This window comes from Penicillium nucicola, assembly GCF_028828085.1.
Source record: "Penicillium nucicola strain IBT 29836 chromosome Unknown utg000003l, whole genome shotgun sequence".
In the NCBI taxonomy this organism is placed as follows: domain Eukaryota; kingdom Fungi; phylum Ascomycota; class Eurotiomycetes; order Eurotiales; family Aspergillaceae; genus Penicillium; species Penicillium nucicola.
The window spans coordinates 2,559,075-2,584,817 of NW_026643127.1; the positions used below are offsets into that span (position 1 = coordinate 2,559,075).

Sequence of the window (25,743 nt, forward strand, 5' to 3'; positions counted from 1 at the left end):
TCTTGTTTTCTTCTCTCTGGTGGGCTTAGATTTGCTTGGTTTTCTATGTAATGAGCTTCCTCGTTATGGATATCCCATACTTGATCGCAGAACAAAATATTGAGTATGGCGTTTAATAAATGTAGTATGTATAGTATGCATGATAATCTACAGCAGTCTCCTGTAGATCACAGATTTGCCCGAGAAACCATTTTCCCCTGCATGGCTTCCTCGATCGCCTTGGCCACGGCTACACACTTTTCTTCCCCATACCGGCCCCCAACAACCTGTACACCAACAGGCATACCTTCAATCAAGTCAATGTCATCTGCAGATAGTCAGCGCAGTCCCAATGGTCCAAAATAAAGGAAGAATACACTCACATTGCTTCTTGTTAAATTGATCGCTATCATTTCGGGGAACATGATCCAGCCATTCCTGATCAGGAACATCCTTCTCCCTCGAAACGGTAGTAACAGGAACCGCTAATGCGGCATAGCCCAAGAAATTCCAGATACTGGTGTAGCCCACGTACGCACTGGACTTGACCCATGTCCATGGTTTGTAGCCTACCCATGGTGTGTTGGGCATGATTATAGCGTCGACTCCGGCGGATATCCATTTATCAAGGTATTCTGATTCAAAGTTGTACTTGTCTGCGTGGAGCTATGTCCTGTGTCAAATTGAAGTTTCAAGATCAATATAAACAGGGTTGAAACTTACTTGGTGCGTCTCGGTAGTGGTTAATGTATCCTCCGGCTTTCCAACAAGCATGCCTTCAATAAGTGGCTCGCCTGTCAGCTCCGTCTTTCTTCGACAGCCTTCTCCGCCATCGGAGAAGATGGCTTTTGCCCAGAGAGTGTAGCCATAGCCGTGCGAGGAAGCATCCCATTCGAAGACTGGAGTTTTGTCGTCAGTACTTTATCCCATGATCTTTGAATGGATATCGGAGAAGATGCATTGCTCCTTACTGTCATGGCCGGCTGTTTTCAAAGCCTCAATAACCTCTCTCATAGCCCTAGCAACCGGCGGCTGGACTTTAACAACTCCATCATCAACCAAGAACCCAATCCTCAACCGCCTCCCACCCGCAGCCAAATGCTCTCTCCACGGAACAGGAGCAACATGCTGATCAACCTCCCAAGGCGACGCAACCGGCAAAGCCTCCATATACCGCTCAATAGTAGCCAAGCTACAAGCCATAGGCCCAGCGACGGACCGAACAATATCCTGCCCAGGACTAAAAGAACGTAATCAGCCCAACATCCACCATGCCACAAAACCCAAAAAGAAAAAACAGGAACTAAAGCAAAAACTTACTTCCCCCGCTCATAAGGATGTCTCCCAGGACTAGGCGACAGTCCATAAAGTCCACAAAGCGCCGCAGGAATCCGAATCGAGCCACCAAGATCAGTCCCAATGCCAAGGATGCTGCCACGAGCCGCAACAAGCGTTCCCTCGCCGCCGGAACTCCCACCGGATATCAAAGCCCGGTTGAATGGGTTGACGCACTGCCCGAAGACGTGGTTGTACGAGTCGGACATCATCATTGACTGGGGAAGATTCGTCTTCACGTACAGCACTGCGCCGAGGCGGCGGAGCGTCCTTGCGACTGATTTGTCGGCTTTTTCGGGGTTGTTTGTGAGTCCCACCCAGCCTGTATTTATGTTTGTTAGCTGTGATTGTCTTTGAGTTGCTGGATTATGGGTATGGGTATGAGTATGAGGATTGTTCTAAATATGGCTTTGGTTGCGGTTCTAGTGGAGGATAGATGGGATGGGATTTCAATGTACCGATTGACGTATCAACACCCTTGACGGAAAACAAATCTTTGATGGACACTGGTAGACCATGGAGAGGCCCAACGGTCTTGCCTGTTTTCGCGAGGTGGTCGTCCATTTCTTTGGCGGTGGCGAATGCCTCTTCGAAGAAGATCTCGGTGCAACATGTTGTTAATTGATGGGCCAGTGCTGCGCGTTTCGAAAATGCGCGGGTTAGATCCAGTGAGGAGAGTTCCCCGGATGAGAGCTTAGCTAGAAGAATGGCGATGTCAACCTCCTCTGTCAGGGCTAGTTCCTCTGGGGTGAGAATGGTGCGGAGATAAGCCAGGGCATTTGGGGTAGATTCGATTGAGGGGATTGGGGTTAGACGCCACTCGGGTGGAATCAGAGAGTGTTGATCCGCGCGCTTTTGCGTGGACCGTTCCTGGTAGGTGGCCATGTTGAGAGATGGTTAAAGGAGAGAAGTTGAGATGTTGAAGGGAAGAGACAAGTATAGCTAGGTAAGGTCAGGACCATCTGGGATAGGAAGGTCATCTCGGCTACCCAATCGTTCTCCTCTTCCCCCTCTTCTGATACGGCCCTCGCCAGTTCCGCCAGTCGCATTTCACGATATCGTTTTTTGGAGTCAGGTTTGGAATCTGGATGTGGGATCTGGTAGCATGGAGATAAGAAGTGAGGAGATATTGGGGTATGGACTATGTTGGCATTTTGATTCTCGACTAGGCTATGTCAGCCCCAGGGAAAGTGGTTGTCTTTACTCTCTGATTGAGATTCTTCATGATCGCAGATGGCTGAAGATAGTTAGTTCATGGTGGGCCAGCATCTAGTAGGGATGTCTTGATCAGCGAAAGCTCTCATCCGCCATTTCCGCATACAAGGACAGTGTAGTTTGATTACTAGATTCGGAAGAAGCTCTGTCTACCTATACAAGAGCTGACTCGTAGAAAATTGTTAACTCTTTCCCTAAGAGAGCTACTAAGAGAGCTCGAGAATCTATAAGGCAAATAAGCACGCGAGGCCTCCCACCGAACTAGAACCACCAAAGCTTGTTCGCAATTGGGGTAGCCTTTCTCCTCTACATGGCGTCACGATCCGACATATAACCCTCTTCAACAGACCGTATACATACATACTACGACGCAGCTGAAAGAATACATGTTGCAAAAATGACCAGCTCAGTCCCCCTTGTTGCTTGTTCTTGGTCAATTTATACACATCGTGATAACAGTCAACAACACATATAAGAATTGAATCTGAATTTTGACACCGCAAGGTCAATCTACACGTCCGCATTTATTCAAGCTGTGCAAAAAACAAAAGAAAAACAAAACAATGGAGAAATCGAAACCAGAGAGACAAACAAACAATAGGAAACAAAAAAAAGATATGGGGCTCAGCCGGGATTTGAACCCGGGACCTCCCGCAATCAAGATGGGATCATCTGAAGCTTCGGTGCTCCGAAGCGGGAATCATACGACTAGACCACTGAGCCTGTGGATATCTGGTTCGCTCTGGAAAGGAGTTATGCTGATGCCCTGTATTTCCTAAACTGTGATTGTTTGTTGGTCCCGTTGATCATATTAAGTTAGTTAGTCACATTCAATATGGAATTATTTTATTTTATATTTGAGTAGTGCTACAGCTTTGTGCTTTTTATGCTCACTGAATTTATGGGTGATATGCTACAACGAAGCCTTTCTCCCGGCAAAACCGGCACCGGCGATTGGGAAGACGAGAAATGGATTCAAGGACCAGACCTGCGGGGGTTGCGGAGTTCACTGCCTCCAAATTGCCTCCAAAACGGCTAGACGGCTAACTGGTTGGTGCTGCAGGTAAGATGCAGATAAGGGTCTAACAATTTCGGAACTTAAGTGATAACAGTCACAGTAACATCGCGTTAAGGGTCTTTCATATTACTGGATAAAAGCAAAAGGATAATAAAGAAGTTTCTTCATGTCCTAAAACTGGGAACAAAATCAACATAAGGAGTGTGATGCACAGCAGTGCGAGCCCTATGCTAGTCCTGACAAAAAGAATGTCTCACAAACAGAAAAGGGCAAAGGAATGACAAGTCCATTGACTTAAGCCCAGTTGAGAACGTGTCTTGATATCAGCATCTTTAACGTCAGTGACAAAAGAAAAAAAACCAACCAGGTGAAACATGCCTACAAACCCAAAGAAAAGCAGATTGGGAAATCCGAGTCACTCGAAACAAGGAAGCACCCGAAGCAGCAAAAACCAAGTATCAGGAACCGAAAGGAAAGGAATGACAAGTGCCTGTTGGCCGGGGAAGTACTGAAGCCCAATTTGCAAGCAAGAACGCTCAGAAGGAAACGCCCAAAAGAGAGGAGAGCAAAAGAAGGACAACTATTTAAACCTTGATCCCAATGCAAGAAGTAATAGAAGTGGCTGACAAAACGTAAAGTGTACAAAACGCAGAAACAATATCAAATAAACTCCATCATGCTCAATGCCTGACAATACCGGCCCGCCAATTGGGAATCTTCATCATGTGCCAGTATCGGCTGCCTCGATCGGTATGATTTCTCTTGCGCATCAACCGTTCACGGCGATCCCGTCTCTTGGTTGCGGCATTTGGCTGCTCTGCTTTTGACTGCGGAATCTCCTCAATGCGAGCTGGCGTGGGGGAAATAGGGGCTACTTGGTCTCCTGCTTCCTCACGACGCATTCGCACCTTGCGACGACCTTTCGATTTCACCTTTACCCGGATTGAAGGGACCTTGCTAATGCGACGTTTGGGGGTGTGGGCATCGACAGGGTATGACCAAGGCGCGGCGGTATCTGCACCTGCCACGATTTTCCGACGAAGACTGCTAGCGCTCCGATGAAGACTGACGGCACTCTGGTGAAGGCTGATGGCGCTCTGTTGGAGACTGCTGGTGCGGGAGATCCGTCTCGATCGCGTTCTCTGTATCTGCTTGGCCAAAATCGCAGCCATAGCCGCAGCAGAATGCGCAGATGCGGAACTATCATCCCGCAACGAGAGCACACGTCGAGGAGTGCCAACCAAGCCATCATCATGTGCGTGCGTGTGTCGCGAGTGGCGCTTCAAGATATCAGGCTTGGGCCTTGAGGGGATATTTCCAGATGAACCAATGGAAAGAGAAGAGTTGCTGATACTAAGCAATTCAGCATCATGAGCAGAACATGGCTCCGTCCTTGCACTGATCTGGTCAAAGCTTCCAGGTGGCATGGAGTTCTCTGTACCCGTCTCTGGTGAGTGTGCGTCTGAAGCCACCGCAAGTTCCTCTTTTTGCGCATGCGCGTCAACCAAACACATCCCGACGATAGGGGACTGCAGCATGGGGCAGAATGGAGGCTGTCCAAGTATTCCATATGTCACATCAAATTCGGTAGTTATGGCGCGAGGCTCGGACTGCATCTTCGGAGGCGAATAGCACTGCACAGGGAAGTTTTGAACACGAGCTGCACGGCTGGATGCAGAAGATGGTCCTCGCTCTGAAACACTTTTATGCTGGGAATCAACAGCACTGGTGCAGTGGCTGCAGATCACATCGTACTCTCCTTCGCGAGGAATGAAACTCAAGGATGCTGGGTAGAGACTCAAGTGCTTATCGGGCGTCCAATCGCAAACCTGCAGCCAGGATGGGAGCTCATCAAGTGGGATGAGTGGCGTCCAAAGCCCTTCTGGTCGCAGAATACAGAACCTCATCTGAACTGCGGATTGAGCAGGATGTTGTTGGGGGTGTAGTGGAGATGGATAGAGCATCTGATACCGAGGAGCGTATTGCATGTTGAAAGCTGAAGAGACTGGTCAAGCTGACAAGACTGAGATTAAATGAGTGTTGGAATGAATAGAACTTTGAAAAGAGTGTATAGTGGTGGAGAGAAGATGAAAGAGAAGAGAGAGAGAAAGGGAGAGGGAAGTTCAACTGATGATTACAAGAAGGAGCATATTGTGGAAGGAACAGAGGGTGATATGAAGCATTGGATATAGATACAGGCACTACAGCACTGGATCTCAAAGAAACAGCATCCAACTGATTCAAACTAAAATACTCAGCATGGCTACTGACCACCACTCAGTCAACAAATGAAGTATAGACCGCGATAAGCCCTTATCGCTGCAGTCAACTTGAATCATTCAAACAAGCAACGCATATGTACTTGACTTCCTCTGCCATGTGAGCGGCGAATCAAGCGGTGGACAAATTTTATATTGAGCTTAAGGCCTTGATAGCCTGCCGTATGACGCTAGTAGACTGCCACAAACTCCCTATTTCTCTGTTGTAGAACAAGCCAATTCTTTCCGAAACGAGAACGAACAACAAGCAATCTCCGGCGGACGACGATATTCGTATTCCCAACACTCTCCAGCTAATTCTTCCCAACAAAGAAACATCACATCATAGAACGGGACCTTTATCCACCCTACATCTTCCAAAGTACACCCTTCAATCTCCTCGAACTCATCTTCAAGCCTTTCCCCTCCATCGTAAGGGTCATACTCCTTCCAGACCTCTCGAATAAGTCGTACAACCCCTCCATTCTTCTTAGGGGTGAGAACAGAGTCTAAGACATCCTGCGTAATCTGAAGACAGTACTGATTTCGGTGCGATTTTAGAATCCGGCTAGTACCATGTTCATCTGGTACTGCGTTCTCTACCCACTGCTGAAAGTGCCGCCGTACCGTAGTAGTGGTAGCCCCGTCTAAACTTCCCGAGTCTTCAATCACAGTTAAGGCAAAGTTTTCAAGGATCTCAGGGGCTTCCATTTCTTCCAGAGTCTCGTAAGTATTGGTGAGTAGTCGACATATAAACTCGTCCCAGGCCGCTTGGCTCTGGTAGGTACATCGGTAAATGACAAAGCCCCAGGCGCGAAGGCCATTTCCACGGAGTTCCTCGTCGATTTGGTCGGGAAGGCACGGTGGATCCACGTACCATGGAGACTCCTCTAGGGGAGGGAATTGAGCAATTGGTCGAGTGTGCTTTTCAATGCGGCCAAGGCAGATAGGCGAGATATTTGCTGGTGAAATGGAGGAAAAGGCACGATGGGAGATATCTCGATATCGGTTTCTTTGTCTGACTCCAAACATGCGGCCCGTATCCAAGAAATTGAGTGAGATTGGAGTCGGACGAAGGAGTAAAAACAGCCTGGGTATCCCCCTAGCCGGAAGACTCATTGTATGCTTCTATAAGCGCTCGCTGAGCGTTCATTAGAAGTCAATAATCAATCACGTGAGCGATCTGAGGGCGGCATCTGAAATAGGAAAGCCCTACCCGGCAGATCAGGTACGGATAGCGACATACGCACGACGTCACACGTCTGGCTTCTTTCTCCTCTCAAATATCTATACCAATCGTCAGAATGACCACCCTCCAACACCCAACGCTCAAAGATCCAAGCAACGCAACCCGCTCAACCCCAACAATCACCCCAGAAGCCGCAGTCCTCCACATCGGCAGCTCCACCTTCATCGACGCCCCAGCAGCCAAAGTATGGGAGACCTTAACAAACACCTCAACCTGGCCAGCCTGGAACTCCTTCGTACCTCGCGTAACCATCCGCTCCCAGCCCTCCAACACAACCAATGCCACCAATGATACCACCGACCTCTCCCCAGTCTTCCAAAAAGACACCCGCTTCATCCTCCACGTCCGCATGGACCCTACCTCAACCTCCGAAAAGCCCCAAGCGTCGACAGACGTCTACGGCCGCGTAACAGAGAGCACAGCACCTAATGCTGAGACGGGCGAAAATGGCCGCATCGTTTGGGGCGTTGACCCTGATGCGCCGGGCGCGTATTCGCCGTCCATGCTGAAGGCGGAGCGGGTCCATGAGGTCACAGCTGTTGAGGGCGGGACTGAGGTGAGGAATTGGGAGGCGCAGACTGGCTGGCTTGTTTATATTGTAAAGGTGATGTATAAGGAGCGACTGAGGGCTAATTTCCAGTTGTGGGTTGATGATTTGACCCGATATGTTACCCTTCTGACTAAAGATGCATCCGGTGGGGAGAATATCGATGCTGGTGGAACTGACGATCCGGTGGAGGAGGGTGTGACCTCTGCCTGAGACTCTGGGTTTGTATCAATATTTTTGTGGTGTTCATTTGATTGCTCAAACTGTGCCCGGACTGGAAGCTTGTTTGGGCTTCCCTGTCCTGGCTACTCATATGTATGCAGATACTCGCCACTCTACGAGAAATGGTGTTGGCTGCCACTAAATAACTTCTACATACTGACAGATATCACAAAATTGAGTTTAGTATTATATTATGAAATGCTGACATCTATCCATGCAAATATTGTATCACCATATAGTATGATCATGCCCCCGAAACTCCATCTAACAGGGTATACCAAAAAAAAAAAGCAGTACCCTGAATGCGACCAAAAGAAAAGAAATACTCGAACAAGAGAAAAAAACGTCAACCCGAAAAAGAACCCTAGAAAAGACCAAAAAAAGGCCAAGAGATCAGGAAGAAACAGAAGCAGCAAGATCAACCCAATCACGGGTCGAAATGCGCATGGCAGGGTCCTTAACAACAGCCGGCCGAACAAGTTTCTCAACAAAGCCATTCCGAGGCACACGGTGCCCACTCGAGCCAGAACGCGTCAAATCCACAATCTGATGTCCCTGCCTGGCCATCGCCAGCCGCTGCATGTTACTGGTACCAGGGTACAACAGCAAGTCGCCAGTAGCAGCAGCAAGCAGCGTAGCAGCCAGCGAGAAAACATCAGACGCGGGTGTCGGCGCAATATCACCATTCGCCACCGTCAACGAAGCCAACATCTCGGGCGCCGTGAATGGCGGCGTAAACGCCGACATGGACGCGCGCGTCGTGTCGAGCGGGACGGCCGGGTCGTCAGGGATCTCGACGGCGGACGAGAAATCCGCGAACAGAGGCTCGAATGGGAAGGCGCTGGAAGCGACGTCGCTATTCTCGTCGGCGTCTACTGGTCGCAGGAGGATGTTGTGTGGCTTGATGTCACCGTGCACCATGCCTGCGACCTGGTGCAGCCAGTTCAGGCCTGCGATCAGCTTGCGCGCGAGAGCCTTGTACGAGGCTGTTCCCTGGACTGGGTCGAACATGGTTGGGGTCGCTGGCTGGCGCGCGCGCGCGATGTCGGCTTGGTCTTCTATGTATGTGGACAGGGAGAGGGGGATGGCGGTCATGACTAGGCCGTGCAGATCGTTGTGTTGGCCGTGGAAGGGGACGATGTAGGGTTCGTGGCCTGGGGTGAGGGTAAGGCGCGTTAGAGTTACGGCTTCGGCTTCCAGAACTGCACGGGCATCGCGGCGCACGGGCGCTTTCACAGCTAGGATGCGGCTGATTGAGACTGGCGAGCCTGGGGGTGTTGATGGAGTGTTGGCGAGTGCGGTGGTGATTTGTTGCGTTGAACGCGCTTTATATACTATGCTCCAGGCGCCGCGGCCGAATTCCACGGGGCGACTGTCGCCATTGTGGATGAGTTCAAGGTCGTTGGTGAAGTATAGGGGAGTTGTGATGTTTGGTCTCGGAGCAGAAAGTGATTGAGACAGTTTATCCAATGGATTGGGGGTTTGGTGACGCTTGGCGATTGGAGTCACGGGCGGCGTGAGACTCGATGTGGGGACTTGTGCCCGAGGCGTCGCCTCGGAGGTCTGCAGCGACAGCTGGAATGGGATATTCGCCATTGACACGAGAGCTGATCCGGGGGAATTTCAGACGAGCAGAGACACTGGGGTTATATGGGCTCGGAGAGAGGCCCGAGACAGGCCAAGGGCTCTAGTCAAATAGCTCTGATATCGGCGCCACTCGCACAGAGATAACTTCACAAACCACGGTTGGGGTCGCAGACTATGACGGGGGTGGCAACTGTTGGCGTGAGATTAGCCACTGCACGCTTATATACCGGAGTCGAGGCCTTGAGACCTTGAGACCTCGCGATAGGCGGACCTCAAAAGAGTATAAAGAACTCGAAAGAGTGAGAAGAAAAGGCTTCCAGGGCGCACAAAGCGCCAAAAGCGCCCTGTGTTGAGGGATCATATGGGGCCGAAAGCAAACAAAAACCCCCAAAAGAAACTAAAAGCCCCCGGTCTCGACCAAAAGGAAATGAAGGGCACCGAATGAATACTACGGTGTCGACGCTAAAGAAAAAGGGAAATTGGCTTTCGGAAGGGTTCGCGCTGATCGGAGGCCCACCGATCTCTAGATAGGATAAGTTGGTGGTGGCAGGCTATTGGTTATAGATGATAGATGATAGATGCATGATAACTAATACTGTACCTTGAGAGTCATCTCGTATCTCTGCTACAATAGTGGCGGAGAGTAGACTGGGCTATTCGATTCTACTCATTTTACTACTGCATGGCATTGTGGGCAATGCAGCCATCCCGGGCCCACCGCATGCGTCCACTCCCAACGGCTGCCAATGGCTTATCTTAGTACGGAGTAGTCATTTCCAAGGCATTGACTCATCATTCTTCGCGTTTGGAAATGTACGGGAATATCCTCTCCAAAGGTCAAGTCAGATGGCCACATCATCTCCCAGGAGTGAACATTCCTGGGGATCTTCACATCCAATCCTTCGGCCTCGTGCCCTAAACCCCCCCGGTCCGCAAAAGTTACCCGATTGGTCTCGATTATTCATACATCTATGTTCTCATATAAGTGATCAACTATAATACAGGGCTATAATACAGGGCTATAAATACAGGGCTATACATGCACGCTTAGTGCAGTTTGATGCTATCTTGTCCAGCTTGGAATGAGGTCAGCGTTCCACCCAACATGCGATTGAACTGCAATAGGCTCGTTCCAGGGGCGCTCTTCTCAAACTCAACAATAATCGCAAGCAGCGTGTCGGTGGACAGGGATCGCGCCCGGACCCCACTCAAGTCATAGTTCAAGTTGGCCTGATAGCAGAAGGCCGGGTCAGCGGAACCATCTGGCAAGGCCATAGGCCCATGACCAGGCTTCAGTCGCCGGTCGGCAAAGTGCGTGAGGCTTGGAATCAGCTGCACCAAGTCATTGATGCTCCGCCCGGGAAGAAGAGTACCAAGTAGATCGCTGACGGACATATTGACCGTGGGGTGCAAAGGAGCACTGATGGCCTGGAAGCGGGCGAGAAACTCGGCCACGTCCAAGGTGGGCATCTGGTCTATCTTCTGCAGCACAGGAGGATTAGGGTGGGCTTCAAAGTAGACCATGCCACGCGGGGAGTCGTGGGGATAAACATCCGGAGAGGGGATATAAAGGGGCTCAAATGGCCGTCGCTCCCAAACTAAGATAGAATCGTCGAAATTGTTGGAGAGCGCGACATTGCGGGCGTCATCGATCACTTTGTCATGAAATCTCTTTTTCATAAAGTGTATTTCGGAGAGCTCGGCAGTCTGGATGGATTGCAAATGTACGACATCACCCTCCAAACCTTTCAATCTCTCAGGCGTTTCATTGATATCTGCCGCTGCACGAGCAAACTTTCGTGAAAGTTCGTCAATCTCAAGCTGGCGATCAGCGAATCTTTGCCGGTAGTAAGACTGTGTGTTGTCCGTCTCCAATTTCCCAATAGCTGCGGTTCGTGCTTTGGCCAACTGCCTTCTTTTCTCTGCCTTCTCCTTGGATCCCAGATCGGCAGCTTTGATATCCGCCAGGAAAGCCTTATGTGAGTCCAGAAGTCGCCTCGGCGTGTAGGGCTGTGAACTCTTTCTTTTTGCGGTACGACCAGTACCCGTTGACTCAGGAATGGGTGGCACACATGCAAGGGGAGGTAGTTGTCGCTCTGGCGGCGTAACAACGCCCTGCGCTGCGGCTCTTTCGGCGACGCGGTCTCGATTTTTGACGGTGTCGTCAAAACTTCGCCAACTTAAATGGGTCTCAGGTAGATCGGGACTTGCGAGCTCGACACAGTGCAAGGCCAACATCTCGGTCAGCAATCCAACACGTTTGCGCTCTGCCATCGCTAGCGGGAGAATAGTCGAAATCTCAGCGTGGGGAAGTTGTGCAATGACTCGGACAGACCCGTAGCTGTGTAAGTCATGTCTTTGCAGACATGTTTGCAGGAACTTAATCCACCAGCGCCCCGGTGTCATATGGTCCTTTTTCGAAGTCGGCTGGGGTGGGTTTACCAAGACGAGAAGCGTATCGTTTTGCGGTAGACGTGCAGAGCCTTGGGACGGTATTTGTTGCTCTGGAAAGCTTTCTTTCACTAAAGAATTCCAATTGACCTGCTCCTTGTCCATTCCGGGCTGTGGATATATCTCCATAGGAAGGAGCTTGTAGCTAGGCTTGCTTTCGGCTAAGGGCTGGAGAAAATGTCCCCAGATGTCGATATCTGGTTCAATAAGAACATGACGGCGGGGTTTTAGGAAGTCATTGACTTTTGATGACCAAAGACCGCTGCCTGGCCAAAGGTCAAGGATATCCACCGGGGTATTTTGACGAAGATAGGGCGCAACACGCTCAATAATTTGGTCTGTGATCCCTGTAAGCTTCTTTTCTGTAACACCAGCTTCTGAAAAGACATACCACATAGTGGTTCATTCACAATTTCACTCCTAGTAAGGACCCGACGCTGGAACTTCTGTTTTCGAGTATGGTCGCGGATTTGTTCCGATAAAGGATTGCTCTCAGCGGTCTTCCATCTGATCCGAGATACACGGGTTGCAGGTAGTGCTCTAGCGGCCCTAGTGGCCATTCTGTGAATGGATACCAGAAATGGTCAGTATCATGAAGGGCAGAAAAAGAAGATGGCGCGTTGAAGTCCAAGTAGCAAGGCGCAGCTATTTTTTTCTCGGAGCGGAGAGACCAAGCTTCCCGCTCACCTCCCCACCAACTTTCCTCCCCATTCACGTCTAGATGCGGCTCTTACTATTGCCACTGGTCTTCCCAGGGTTAGGTCGAGGTTTAGGAGATTGTTTCTCCATGCCTTTTGAGGCTTGACAGGTATCAATATTTGTCTTCTGTCTCCGCGATGGCTTCCCCCATCGGCACCGGAGGTACTCCACCTCAGAGCGTGGAGAACATCACTCGCATCGCCCAAAACTACGAGTACAACTCAAATGTTCGCTTGCGATACTGGCTGAGAACGGCGGCAACGATTTTACGAGAGGTCAGTTACTTCTGTTTGCACCGGTTTTGTTCGTGCCTAATTTGTTTACCTCAGGCTCATATCTACGAATCGGAAGGACACGACGAACAAGCATATCTCCTCCTCTTTCGACATGCCCAGCTGATCCTAGTTCATCTTTCGAAACACCCGGATACAACCAAGTATGAAGAAGACCGCAAAGCCTTGGTGGCTGCCGAGAAAGAGGTGGAGAAGAACCTCAGCAAGCTGGAGGTTCTAAGACCCAGGATCAAGAAGCGATATGAGCGCTACACTCAGCTGATGCGCGAACGTCAATCTCGAAAACTGCCAACTCAATCCAAAATCATCCCGGAGCCGTCAGCGCAAGTTACAGACCCCGCCCTGGCCGGTGTCGCCGAACCCTTGGAAGCCGGTGAGAATCGGGATCTCGCTGTTCAGCTTGCACAATATGAGCTCAATCGGCGTGCCACTGTCAGGGGTGCCAAAGGATTATCGCCAGCGGAACTGGAGGCCCGTCGTGCAGCCGGCGTATGGGGCGATTGGGAAGCTGCGTCGAAACCGGATACTCGACCCGGTGATCAAGACTTGAGCCGGCGAATTCAAAATATCAGATCCAACATTGATAACACGCATCAGCCTGCTTATGACCAGCGTGTCAAGGATTCAACCAGTGGAGTTTCGTCCGTCTACAAATACCCAAGCGTGCCGCGCCAGAAGCCTCTGGAGCCTACTGTATCTCCAGGCCAGATTGCCATTCTTGATAAGAATGTCGAACGTCATGCGCCCCCTATCTTGCCTCCGAAAGAGCATATTGAGCCCAGTAGGGCCTCAATCATAAACACGACTGCACCGCCAATTCCATTCAAAGTGGCACCAACCCCACCACTGCCCGACAAGGTGCAAGCAGAGACAACGAGCACTACGCGGTCTGATCTTGACCCATCCAGTTATACCTTCAAACCCTCCGCCTATCTGGAAAATGGCACTCCCTTGCGCTCCGTCTTTCTACCAGCCGACCTCCGAAGTCGCTTTTTATCACTGGTTTCTCCCAATACCCGCAACAACTTGGAGACATGCGGAGTTCTTTGTGGTACTCTCGTCTCCAACGCACTTTTCATCTCCAAAGTCGTGATTCCAGAGCAGACTTCGACATCGGACACCTGCGAAACGGAGAACGAGTCTGCTCTCTTCGACTACTGTGATTCGGAGGACCTGATGGTTCTCGGATGGATTCACACACACCCATCGCAGACCTGTTTCATGAGCTCTCGCGACCTGCACACACACTGCGGCTATCAAGTCATGCTCCCGGAGAGCATCGCTATTGTGTGCGCCCCAAGCAAAGACCCGGACTGGGGCGTGTTCCGTCTCACTGACCCGCCAGGACTTAAGACTGTCTTGAACTGCACGCAGACGGGTCTATTCCACCCGCATGCGGAGGAAAACATCTACACTGGAGCTTTACGACCGGGGCACGTGTTTGAGGTCAATGGACTCGAGTTTGAGACAGTAGATCTGCGTCCTTAGTATGATGATATTGTTTCTTTCCACGTGGATCATCTGACGTAATGCTATTATGATACCAATCTTGTTTGAAATGAAATGACTTTTGACGTGGCAAGACCTGTCTACTAACCTGTGCTCTATCAGCACCAGGATGTTGCGTTCCTAATTTTAGGACCACTATTGCATCTCAATTCTGGTTTCTCTTTTCCAAATTATTTTCCAGATTTGAAATTTAGCCATTGAATATTATATAGCAAGCTTTTTGGCAGGTAATGAGTTGTTGCTTATAGTCGTGGTATGCTTGAATTTCCATGGGAAGGCTTATCAGATCCTAAACAATAGTGTAGTGTGGCTTGCGTCAATTTGGCATCAAACATGAACCCTAGAGCAACAATAATCTCAACATATAGATATAGAATATAGAATAACTTGTGCACATCGCAATCAGGGAACCAAAATAAGCAGCAGGTGAAGCCTGACGTGGCTCCCCCACAGATAAGCGATAGTGGTTTCATCACCTCCGCATACTTCTCTTTTCTCTTCTCTCTACTTACCTTAGGCTCAGCCGAAGCTCTTTTGCTAGCAATTGACTTGGAATCTCCGCATGTCGTCTTCATCTCAGGCAGATCTCTCCCCCGACCCTCCTATTCCCTCTTCCTCCACTTCGAGATCAGGATCTCACACGCCCACGCAAAAAACAACCAACACCTACCAATCCGCCGCCTCATACTTTTCCTACCCAGTCAGCCACGTTGTCTCAGGCCTCTACCGTCGCATAACCGAGCCAGACATATCTAAAGACATGCCTTCCTCACTCCCATGGTCGAGGTCATCCTCCTCCTCGGAGGTCTTCACGCCGCGCCGAACAGCCTCGCCCTTTCAGCCTCCACCCCTCACGCCCCTCACCTTGAGCATCCCAAAAGGCGCCGATCTCCTCCAGCAACAGCTCCTCACACGTGCTCTTGCCGAAGAAATTCGTCTCCTCGTCCCTCCACGCCTCCAACTAGCCGAGACCTGGCGACTGGCCTACAGCCTTGACCGCGACGGCGCCTCCCTCTCCACCCTTTACGAGAACTGCGCCGAGTTCTCGTACCGCAGCCCGCGGGCGGGCTACGTCCTTGTAATTCGCGACTCCTCCCCTTCAAGCTCTGTCTTCGGCGCCTACATGACCGACGCGCCTCACCCAGACTCGCAGTTCTTCGGCACGGGAGAATGCTTCCTCTGGCGCTCAAGCGTGCTCCCACCTCCGGCAAGCTTCCCTCTCGCCTTACCTGGCGAAGGTCCTCAGTCCGAGGAGGCTCTTGAGCGCGCTGGTCTCCCGCCTCCGCCTTCTGCGGATACTACTAATGCGGGCCGCTGGAGTACGCTGCGCAATGATCCCCAAGCGAAATTGAAGAATGTTCGATCGGAATCACCTTCTCACAATCTTAATATCAATATCAAAACCAATCTCGCTGCTGCTAGCGGTGGTGTCTTGGCGCCTCCGTCGCCTTCTTCTATTCCCTCGCGCAGTGGTGCTAGCACTCCTGAGCGTATTCGTTTCAAGGCGTTCCCCTACAGTGGCGTCAATGACTATATGATGTTCTGTGAAACTGGTTTCCTCAGTTTGGGAGGCGGGTAAGTACCTTCAGGTGTGGATCCATTGGTACTGTGAGCTAATGCCGAGATAGTGACGGTCACTACGGATTGTGGGTTGACCAAAGCCTCGAAAAGGGCGTTAGCGCCTCTTGCCAAACTTTCGGTAACGAGCCGCTTTCTGACGAAGGTGTCAAGTTTGATATTCTTGGAGTCGAGGTGTGGTATGTCGGCTCGTAGACAACCGGATTCATGCAGCTTGGTATTTGTATAAAGGACCTACACAAATATTGGCAGATCCAATACTCGGACAGTGCATCATACGAGAGTCTACAGTCATTGAACTTGGCATTCTCTGGACTAGAATTCCCTGCAAAGGAAATGGATTCAAGCGTCGAAGATAATTTTTCATATTCGGTTCATCAGCTGCACTTCAAATACCCGGACAACGATGTGATGCTGGATTTTTCGCATCGTTGTCCCTCGTCAATCTTTCAAATCTAATCTACTAGTTTCATTCTGCCTTGAATATTCATCAAAAACAGCCTACAGTTGCGAAGCAAGCTGCAATGTGGCCAATCACTCATATCTATCCAAATATATACATCTAGCTCAATCCATGCGCAGCTCGACCTTCAGCAATAATACTCAAGCACTTAGCAACCTTTTCCTTCTCCTTCAGAGCCTTCAACCAAGCAGTATATCGAGTGTATTCCATCAACTGATCGGCCCGGCCCAGTTCATGCAGTAGACCTTCACCGACCACAGCCCAGGTAACAAAAGACAAATCCGCATAGCTGCATTTACCACCGACTAACCAGCCCGTTCCATTCCTCTTCAAGCCCTCCTCTAAGACCCCAATTACTCGAATGATCTCATTGACATATCGCTCCGTTGCGGAAGGAAGCTTCTCGGGATGGAAGCGGGCGAACCACGTTGCTTGACCGAAATAGGGACCCTGGCCTGTATAATGGTTAGCTATACATTGCGAGGTGTGTATTTGGATGAGACCTTACCGGATGATTGGAAGGCTAGCCATTGCTGACAATGATGCTTCTCCACCAGCTCAGTGTAAGAGATTTTACCCTCCTTGTCGTATTGTTCGATCAAATAGAGAATAATTGCAGCAGTCTATCAAGTAATTATCAGATTGTGTCTCATCGGTAGTTATAGATAATTGCTTGCCTCCCAGAGCATGATGCTTGTGTTTGGATCCTTGATGGCAGGTAAGCGTCCATTGGGGTTAATCTCGAGATATTCAGGTCTTTTGACGTCGGCAAATTCGACAAGCTGGAGATGGTAGGGAAGATTGAGTTCTTCGAGTACCATGCATACTTTCCTTGAGGACTATATCAGTATCATCACTTGCCATCGTCCATGTTAGGCACTTACCATGGGTTGGGTCCGCCCCAGTGGCCCCAGATTTCGATTGGCTGAAGAGACATGGTAATTCAGAAGACAAGTTTGAGAATGATGGACTTGGTTCTTTTAAGTATGTTCGAGGAGAGGATGCGAAAGAAAAGTGAGCTTTGAGGAAGGACAACGGGGCTATTTATGTAGGCCAGAGCACGGCATCTTGATCTAGCCAACTATTTGAAATACGTTGCAACGAGATTGATTATGAACAACAAATCCATGTTACATCAAACTACCGTAAGTAAATTGGGGTTGCGAGAAAAATAGCGCGAGCAGAACAAGCATTGCGAGATCTTTGGCGTATGTTCTGGTCCGAATCAGGCATGGCGCAGCCGTTGCGAGGAATTTAGCGCCATTTCAAGGCCCGAGACCCTCTTTCGCTTTCTCTACTGCATATTTCCGCGAATTACAATGGTCAATCACGGCGCGAGAAAGGGATGCATGACCTGCAAATTTAGAAAAATCCAGTGCGATCTAGAATATCCGGTCTGTGGACAATGCACAAAGTCTGGAAGAGTCTGTTTGGGATATGGGGACAGGCAGACGCCTCATCCTACTACGACAGATCGACAATCTCTCTCATCTCATTCATCGAGCACCCCTGAAAGAGATGACAAACTACGACATATGGAAGATTCGACTCATGCCGTTTCATTTCTTGCAGATCTGCTCATGGGTACTAACGAAGACTCAAATGAGCAAGCTACACTGTCAAATGATACAACCGTATCTGCTATTCGCACAATCAGGAAGTGTCTCTACGCTTTGCAACAAACAGAACAGTCATTTGAGGATCGGAAAGCTTTGATTGCTGAGTACGGCACAGCAATTAGTCAAATAAGAGTCACACTGATGAGTTCACTGTTCTCACCATCTCTGGCTTGTGCCGCTTTTCTGTTTTCTACTTACGAGGTGTGTTTAAACTTTGAATGCCAGGACTTCATACTTATGCCAGTCCTAGATGATTGTAAATATTGACCCCAAAGACCAAACTTGGAGGATCCATCTCGAAGGACTTTTCAACCTCTTGTCGCAAATCTCTCACCACTCGGACTTGCCCACTGGTGACTTTGACACGCTACATCATGCAATCCAGATCTCCAGATCTGAAGGAGACAACATTCAAGCATTTGCATCATATGATGTGTCTAATCGAGTCAAGGCTTCACTGATATTAGACGTTACAAAACTTTGCCTACAACCATTAGTCTCTCAAGTTGAAAATCTGACAGAAGGGGAGCGCCCGCGAAAAATTGATATGCAGAAGTCTCGAGCCTCGATCAAACAGATTCAAAAAAATTTGAACTTATTCTCAAACATATGCCCCAAAGCAGAGCTCGATATGAAAAAGGTTCCCCCAGCTGAAAGATTGATGAATGTACGTATTCTCTCTAAACCTCTCTCGGAAAAGGCTAAAAGTTTTTTTATTCCAGGCCCTATCTTTAGTTCGATGGAATGACTATCATTGTCTTCGTATCATCATAGCCAATTTGCTTGTTTTGACAGGCGATTTTATTCATCCTGGAGATAATTACGAAGACACGCGAGAATTTGAAATTCTTTCCAGCATGATATACGAAGCAGGACAACACATATATTCTGCAATATCTGTGATAGCAGAGACAACTCCTATCGAAAGGAATCATTGCGATGAAGATCTCAGACTTCCAATCGGGGGCTTCTTACTGCTTTGGCCTATATGCTGTCTCCTTAAATCACAGGAGACCCCGCAGTCTCAGCAAAATAATATTCGGGAAAACCTCTGGTCCATTGGACTTCGCGCATTCATTCCCCATGCCTCGGCCCTGGTATGAATGCAATTCTTGATAGTCTGTCTAGTTAATGCTGAACATTTTAGGCGAATTCAAACGCAGAAACTACTAAGTGGGCCGACATTATCGCAGGATTACTTCTCACCCGTGTGGCTCTATCGCAGGAGATGCGGTATCTTTTTGATCATCCCAGTCTATGAGTCAGGGCTTTGGCTGAGATCCTCTCTATGCACGGTTGAGCCTCATTTGACCCACAGCGCTAACCGGGTTTGTCCGCCGACAGTTACTAACCTCCCAAGTGCTTTGATCGACCATCTGGACATCGCACTTTGATGGAATGACTCACATGACTGGATTAAAGTCGCTTCGTGTTGATCCCCAACTTCTTTTCTACCACTTTTTTTAGCCCCTCTTAAGCGAGTTGACTCACGCCCTGACATGCACAGGGCAACTCCCTCTTGCTACATAAACACGGAATTCCCCCATTTCCCCCATCTTTCTCTCTTCAACTCTTTCATGATGGAGAATCATGATCTTTTGATCCTTGTGGATGCTACGGCCTCCATGACGGAGTACCTTCGCTCTTTGAACACTTCCCTTCCACAGATCATTTCCATTTCTGCATTGACAGGATGCTTTTCACGCATCGGAGTCATCGCTTTCCGTGACTATGACTACTTTGGGGACGATCTTCTCAATTGGTCAGGGTGGCTGCATCAAAACTCAGACCAAGATTCGCAAGAACCTCAGCCCGATCTCATCGAGTTTGTCAAGCACCTCAAGCCACTTGGGAATAGCGATACCGATGAAGCCCAAAAGACAGCTCTTGCCAGGGCCTATGAACTTATGCGTCCAGATGCAAAGACCCTCATTTTCCTTTATACCGATGCACCCCCTCATCCGAACGTGGAGGACACAAGCCGCCTTCGCAATACGCCTCGAGAACAAGTTGCATTGAATCCAACTTCGTTTTCAAACTACGGAATCTCATTCAGAGACTGGGTGTCTGCGAGCAAAATACTTCGAGACGGACCAAAGCAAGCTCAGGTCTTCACTATCCTCGACGGTAACTCGGGAGGACATGATACAGGCTGGTACACCTATCTATGTCACATTACCGGTGGTGCTTGTACTGCTATGACACGAAATGAGGATCCCTCAAAACTGACAATCGATCTACTTCTGGCGTGGATGGGGGTAGAAAAAGTCTCCTCAGAAAGCTCTATGGTCACAGAGCGTACGACTGGATCACTCTTGCAGTATGAGTCTGCCGATGACATTGAGGAGTTCCAAAGTGAAAAAGATGCAAAGTCATTACGTTTCTTTTCGCATGGTTGGAATGATACCTGCGGAGACAATATCAGGGCCACCTTGTTGACCACCGACATCCTGAAAAAGCAAATCCCGAAGAAGACGACCCCTGTCCTGGATTTCGCGAAGCGCTGGAACACAGACCCACGATACAAAGATCTTGTTATCCGGAGTTTGAAACAAATCATTAATGACAATGTCCAGGCAATGGCCCTCAACCCTGTTTTTGGAACCCTTTGGAGAGCCGTTTGCAATGATAGGGAGCATGAGTATCGTGAAGAGCTACTGAGTGCGTTCAGCCGGAGCCTGGAAAAGATTGCAGACACGACTCAACGGGCGAGCATGAAGCTCTGGTTGGAGGAATCCTACGACTTCGCCCAAGAGATCACATCGCATATTGCCGAAGTGTCCGAAGAAGACAAGTATCCTTGCGTGTTTCTCGATCCAACTCTGAGCTTTGAGCGTACAGCCACTGGTGCTGAAGATAGCCCTAATTCCACGTCAAGTCTGACCCGCGCCGATCTGTTGGAAATTGGTCGATCATGCAATCCTCATATTCTACGCCGTATGGGAACTATCCTCACTCAGATGACTGTTGTGGAATCGGCAAATGACATGCCTGAACACATCGCCAGCGCTGGGAATGAACAAGTCGTGAGAATCCCGCTAGCGATGGCAGCCCAGAAATACCGCAATACCTTCTGGAAATATCTATTTCATCTCATTGTTCCCGGAACAAAGCTTTCTGCTCGTCCTGCGGCTCTTGTCGCTGCTCTCAGTCTCCGCATGGGGGTGAAGCCCCTGGCAGAACTGGCTGCGCAGGAAGTCATCCGTTTCAAAGACAAGTGGAATGATATTTCAACCCCCGAGAATTGGAATATTGGATGCTTGACACTTCTCATTGATGCCGATGAAGCACATCACAGACAGCAAACCGAGAGATTGTGCAATGATGGACCAGCCACGAATGACACCAGGCTTCTGAACCCCAGCGACAAATTATTCTTCGAGCGTCTTGTTGCCTTCAAGCTCCTTGAATCAAACCTCAACTCTAAGCTCAACGCGCAAATGCCCTGGACCCCAGACAAATCGAGTGGACCCATTGGACCCTTAGTGAAATGTCGGCAGTGCAACTTCCCCCGTTCTGTGACCATCATGGGAAAAGATGGCTCGTGTGGCCGGTGTCTTGGCGGAGATTCGATACAACCGATAGAAGCTGGAGTCTCGCACGATCATACTCCAACTTCCAATTCAACCTGGGTTGAATGTAGGGTAGTATCCTGCAAAGCCCAATACGTCGTTTATGCTGTCAAAGCACTGAATGTCTCTCCAAAATGCCACTACTGTCGAACCAATTCTTTGAATCCTGCCCCTACAGTCAAGTGCAACCGTTGTTTAAATTGCATGATCTGGCCCAAAGAATACAGACCATCCGACTTTGACGAGTCAGAATTCCTCTGCCCTCATTGCACAGCAGGCAACAAGCCCACAGCCGAAGTCCAAGTAACAGCAAACCAACTGGAAGCCGAGAATACTCTTTCCTGGCTCGCCGAAGACACAGAAAAGCCAAACAAAAGGGCTTTCCCAGACACCTCCATCTTCCAAACCATATCAACAATGGGCGCCGAAGGCTTCAAGTCCAGAATAACTCTCTTCCCAAACAAAGACACAAAGCCCAGCCTAATCTACAAAGGCAAACCAATCCACAACTCCCTCGACTTAATAACCAACCTCGAAAACCTCGTGGCAAAGCGCAAAACAATCAAAACAGACTGTTCCCTCTGCTTCTCCTCCTTCAAAGCAGGAACCCTAAGTCCAGCCTGCGGACGCACCGGCTGCCACCAGCAAATCTGCAGATCCTGCCTCGATGGCTGGTACGGCCTCAACACCGCCGGCTCGATCATAAACACGGCGGCACTAGCCTGCCCCTTCTGCCGACGACACCCTGCTTCGAATCGACTAGCAAAGCATGGAATGGGCATCCAGGCAGTTAGGGATCTGGCACTTGCCGTTCGAGACAAGGGCTCTTTGATCTATGCGTGGTGTCGGGGATGTCATACCGCCAAAGAACTCATGGAACGGAGCTGTGCTCGGGGAGCACCACCCGAGGTGCAGGACTGGGCTTGCGAGGAGTGTGTCGGTGAATGGGACCGAGCGCTGTTGGCTAATACCAGGGAGGGGAGGGCTAGGGCTGAGATTGAGGCCAGAATGAACACTGTCAAGCCTTGCCCTAAGTGTGAGACTATGACGATGCGGATATCGGGTTGTGGACATATGGAGTGCTCAGTTGAGGGGTGTGGCGCTCACTGGTGTTACTTCTGCGGAAAGCAATTTGGTTATGATGTGATCTACAAGCACATGAGTGAGGAGCATGGGGGTTTCTTTGGTGGAGAGTTTGAAGATGAAGATGAGGATGAGTGGAGAAGAGAGGGGTGGAGTGAAGATGAAGATGAGTGACGTATTGGATCTATGAGACGCTTGTCATGTTATTGCTATAATTACTCATAGCTGGATTGCTCAACTAGTTCATTGTCTACGGCAAGTGAGATCCCAGTCTGACCTGGTTCCCAACTCTTAGTTCATACGTGAGAACGACTTATAAGAGGGTCAACGTCATGCGAGATATAAAGTAAAAGAGCAATGGGGTTCATCCCGTCGACGAAAGCAAAGAACATCACAAGGAAATGGAAAAACACAAAACATCATGGGGTATGGGTAGTGATACAACAGTAGAAAGAAATTCAGAGGCCCGTGAGATAGAAGGAGTGAAAACATTAATAGGGAGAGTTGACAATGTCATCTCTGCCGAGGCGACTGCCCCAGCCACGTCCTCGCTTGGGCGTAGCAGGACCAGCAATAGACTCACGAGTGGGCTTCTGGAAGGAACGCTTGGCAACCATGTTGACCTCGTTTGGCAAGGCAACAATGACGTTCTTATCGGAGCCAAATCTGAAGTTGTCGGCCATGACATTCTCACCGTAGCGCTTGATAGTGTACGGATCCTTGCGGCCTGCAACGACCTTCTTCATGTTCCAGGTGATGATGAAGGGACCAGTGGCAGTAATGATGGAGGTTTCAGTTGAGTCAACACCGGTGTTGAATCGGGCTGGGGTGAATGACAGAGGCTGCTTGGTTTCATGCTGGAACTGCGCGACGTGGGCGGGCTGTAGGCCAAGGCGGCGCGGCTGGGGCTTTGAGTCCTTTGCGAATGCACGCTCAAACCCGAGCTTTCCTTCATTCTTACCTTCCTTTTGCAGGGAGTCAATCAGCAGCAGGTATGTACGACAAGTGGCCAACACCCAGCGTCCGTCAGCAGACACATCGAGACCGATGATGGGCTCGCCAAGAGCAGGAATGTGTGTCTTTGCGTTGATTCCAAGACGGTCGAACATGCGAATATCGCCCTTGTTCGAGGCGACAGCGAGGTAGCCCTTCTCCGTGGTCGCCATAGCCGAGAAGTCATTTTTGCTGGCGTATTGCTTCAAGTCCGAATCAACAAGCTTGTTACCGGCAAGACGAGGATCAATGCGGTACAACGCGTTCTTTGAGACACCAACAAAGGGTTGGGCGGCAGTCATTTGAGCGAATTTCTAGGCGAGTAGTCAGTATACACATGTAATGACATGTGGTATGATGGTACTTACGTTCTCAGGAGCAAAGGTCTCCACAGCAATGTCATCATGAACCTTCCATTCGTCGACAATCTTGCCATACTCCAAGTCCATCTTGTACAGGGAGTTTGGATCATTTCCATTCTGGAGAATCAGGTTTTGATCCTCAGCGTGGAGCATAACCTTCTTAGGGCTGAATAGACCACCCTTAGGGGTCTCCACCTTCGAGATGGTAGTAGAAAACTCGAGATTGTTGTGGGGAGTGTGCTTGAAGACACCGATCTTGGAACCGCGAACCACAAACGACCGATCGTGCTTGTATCCAACAGCCAATTGAGAGTTCACGTTCCCATCCGCATCGCGAGTGACCACGTCTTCCTCCTCTTCGTCACTATCATAGTGCTCACTATGCTGAGCATCATCCTTGTCATTATCTTCCTCTTCTTCGGCGTCTTCTTCCTCCTCTTCGGCCTCCTCAAGGGCAGCATCAGCATCCTCCATGGTGAGATCCTGGAAAGCATCAAGCACATAGTCTCGGTCATTCTCCTTGACCTTGGTCCACTTCATTTCATTCAACTGTTCCCATAGTGCCTGCATCAAGCCTTCCTGGAACCGTTCCTCGGAAGGCTGGTTCTTGAAACGCAACAGCCATGAGTAAGCCGAACCATCTTCGCCGTAGTGATTGAAGATGAAGGAAAGGTATTCGAAGTTGAAAACTGGGTTAATATCGGCCACAACAGCCTGTCCGAGCCATTCTTTGTCATTGCCAGTGATCTGAAGCCAGTACTGCCAAGTGCCAACCTCAGAGACAGAGGCAACCACCTCAGACTCCTGCTGAACAAATGTGCCAGTGGAGAAGTCGAACAAATGGAGCTCGGCAGTTTCTTTGCAAAGAATTTCTTTGACCTCAGGGTGGGCTGCAGAAGGAGGGGCAGTGGTCACCTCTTCCTCGAGGATAGGGGCCTTCACTTGTCCCTTGGACTGGGCATATTCCACGTCCTTGGCCATAGTTGCAGCGGAATCCTCAGATGTCGGGGGAGGCACGTGTGACTTTGTTGCTGGGGACGAGACTGGGCTGGCAGAAGGAATAGGCTTCTCTTCACTGTATGAGAATTCCTGTAGCTCGTCCTCGGTGGCTTTCTGGGCGCTGCGGCGGAATTTGCGTTCGTACTGGCACTGGAAGGCAGCAAGTTCAAAGGTGGCAACCTTGTCAGATGGGACAGAAGAATCGCAGATGAACTCAAAAAGGTCACCTGGGTCACCGCTCAGATCATCCCAAGCCAAAATCTTTTCTCCGCCGTCACGAAGCTCGGAGCGGAAATGAAGGCCCTGGTCGAGAAGGAAAACTTTCTCGTCCTTGTCCAAGCTGTCGCCGCCACCCTGTTCACCGTCGTCGTCCGCAAGTTCTTCCTCGCCCTCTTCGTAGGCTCTCTGAACCACAAGCTGGTATTGAAAGTCCTGACCGGTACGTCGGATTGTTGCGACGGCGTCCTTGAAGATAAGCTCCGAGTAACCCTTAGGCGACTGAGGGCGGACTAGATACAGCTCGCCTTGGGGGATTTCAATGATGGATTCTTTCGAAGCGTCACCGAACAAAAACTTGCTCACTATTAAATTTCAAATAACAAGAGGTTAGATAGCCATTCAAAGTAAGCCGTCACAAAAAAAAGCGCGGATATGGAGGGGCTTGGAGGGGCATGAAAAGCGCGTTGCTTACCGTTGCGGAGCATAAACATGG

The 25,743-nt window shown here is 49.7% G+C and overlaps 10 protein-coding genes across 10 annotated transcripts; 4 read left to right on the top strand and 6 right to left on the bottom strand.

The window, feature by feature from the left end:
- Positions 1 to 167: 167 nt before the first annotated feature.
- On the bottom strand, positions 168 to 2,199 carry N7511_004520 (uncharacterized protein; the record flags this gene model as incomplete). Its single annotated transcript, XM_057126945.1, has 6 exons — positions 168 to 307; positions 363 to 645; positions 703 to 878; positions 951 to 1,219; positions 1,300 to 1,636; positions 1,773 to 2,199. The coding sequence occupies 6 exons, from the start codon at positions 2,197 to 2,199 to the stop codon at positions 168 to 170; spliced, it is 1,632 nt and encodes a 543-aa protein (XP_056985835.1).
- Positions 2,200 to 4,227: 2,028 nt separating this feature from the next.
- N7511_004521 (uncharacterized protein) lies at positions 4,228 to 5,535 on the bottom strand (the record flags this gene model as incomplete). The annotated part of the gene is made up of 1 exon (XM_057126946.1): positions 4,228 to 5,535. The coding sequence occupies one exon, from the start codon at positions 5,533 to 5,535 to the stop codon at positions 4,228 to 4,230; it is 1,308 nt and encodes a 435-aa protein (XP_056985836.1).
- Positions 5,536 to 6,018: 483 nt separating this feature from the next.
- N7511_004522 (uncharacterized protein) lies at positions 6,019 to 6,837 on the bottom strand (the record flags this gene model as incomplete). The annotated part of the gene is made up of 1 exon (XM_057126947.1): positions 6,019 to 6,837. One exon carries the CDS (start codon positions 6,835 to 6,837, stop codon positions 6,019 to 6,021), a length of 819 nt encoding a protein of 272 aa, XP_056985837.1.
- A 272-nt stretch (positions 6,838 to 7,109) lies between these two features.
- Positions 7,110 to 7,814, top strand: N7511_004523 (SRPBCC domain-containing protein; the record flags this gene model as incomplete). The annotated part of the gene is made up of 1 exon (XM_057126948.1): positions 7,110 to 7,814. One exon carries the CDS (start codon positions 7,110 to 7,112, stop codon positions 7,812 to 7,814), a length of 705 nt encoding a protein of 234 aa, XP_056985838.1.
- A 402-nt stretch (positions 7,815 to 8,216) lies between these two features.
- N7511_004524 (protein kinase domain-containing protein) lies at positions 8,217 to 9,419 on the bottom strand (the record flags this gene model as incomplete). Its single annotated transcript, XM_057126949.1, has 1 exon — positions 8,217 to 9,419. The coding sequence occupies one exon, from the start codon at positions 9,417 to 9,419 to the stop codon at positions 8,217 to 8,219; it is 1,203 nt and encodes a 400-aa protein (XP_056985839.1).
- A 1,038-nt stretch (positions 9,420 to 10,457) lies between these two features.
- N7511_004525 (uncharacterized protein) lies at positions 10,458 to 12,257 on the bottom strand (the record flags this gene model as incomplete). The annotated part of the gene is made up of 1 exon (XM_057126950.1): positions 10,458 to 12,257. The coding sequence occupies one exon, from the start codon at positions 12,255 to 12,257 to the stop codon at positions 10,458 to 10,460; it is 1,800 nt and encodes a 599-aa protein (XP_056985840.1).
- A 440-nt stretch (positions 12,258 to 12,697) lies between these two features.
- On the top strand, positions 12,698 to 14,341 carry N7511_004526 (putative endosome-associated ubiquitin isopeptidase (AmsH); the record flags this gene model as incomplete). The annotated part of the gene is made up of 2 exons (XM_057126951.1): positions 12,698 to 12,835; positions 12,890 to 14,341. 2 exons carry the CDS (start codon positions 12,698 to 12,700, stop codon positions 14,339 to 14,341), a joined length of 1,590 nt encoding a protein of 529 aa, XP_056985841.1.
- Positions 14,342 to 14,924: 583 nt separating this feature from the next.
- On the top strand, positions 14,925 to 16,135 carry N7511_004527 (putative oxidative stress response protein Oxr1; the record flags this gene model as incomplete). Its single annotated transcript, XM_057126952.1, has 2 exons — positions 14,925 to 15,937; positions 15,991 to 16,135. The coding sequence occupies 2 exons, from the start codon at positions 14,925 to 14,927 to the stop codon at positions 16,133 to 16,135; spliced, it is 1,158 nt and encodes a 385-aa protein (XP_056985842.1).
- Positions 16,136 to 19,602: 3,467 nt separating this feature from the next.
- On the top strand, positions 19,603 to 22,851 carry N7511_004528 (uncharacterized protein; the record flags this gene model as incomplete). The annotated part of the gene is made up of 1 exon (XM_057126953.1): positions 19,603 to 22,851. One exon carries the CDS (start codon positions 19,603 to 19,605, stop codon positions 22,849 to 22,851), a length of 3,249 nt encoding a protein of 1,082 aa, XP_056985843.1.
- A 317-nt stretch (positions 22,852 to 23,168) lies between these two features.
- N7511_004529 (uncharacterized protein) lies at positions 23,169 to 25,741 on the bottom strand (the record flags this gene model as incomplete). Its single annotated transcript, XM_057126954.1, has 3 exons — positions 23,169 to 23,984; positions 24,039 to 25,612; positions 25,723 to 25,741. 3 exons carry the CDS (start codon positions 25,739 to 25,741, stop codon positions 23,169 to 23,171), a joined length of 2,409 nt encoding a protein of 802 aa, XP_056985844.1.
- Between the last annotated feature and the right edge of the window lie 2 nt (positions 25,742 to 25,743).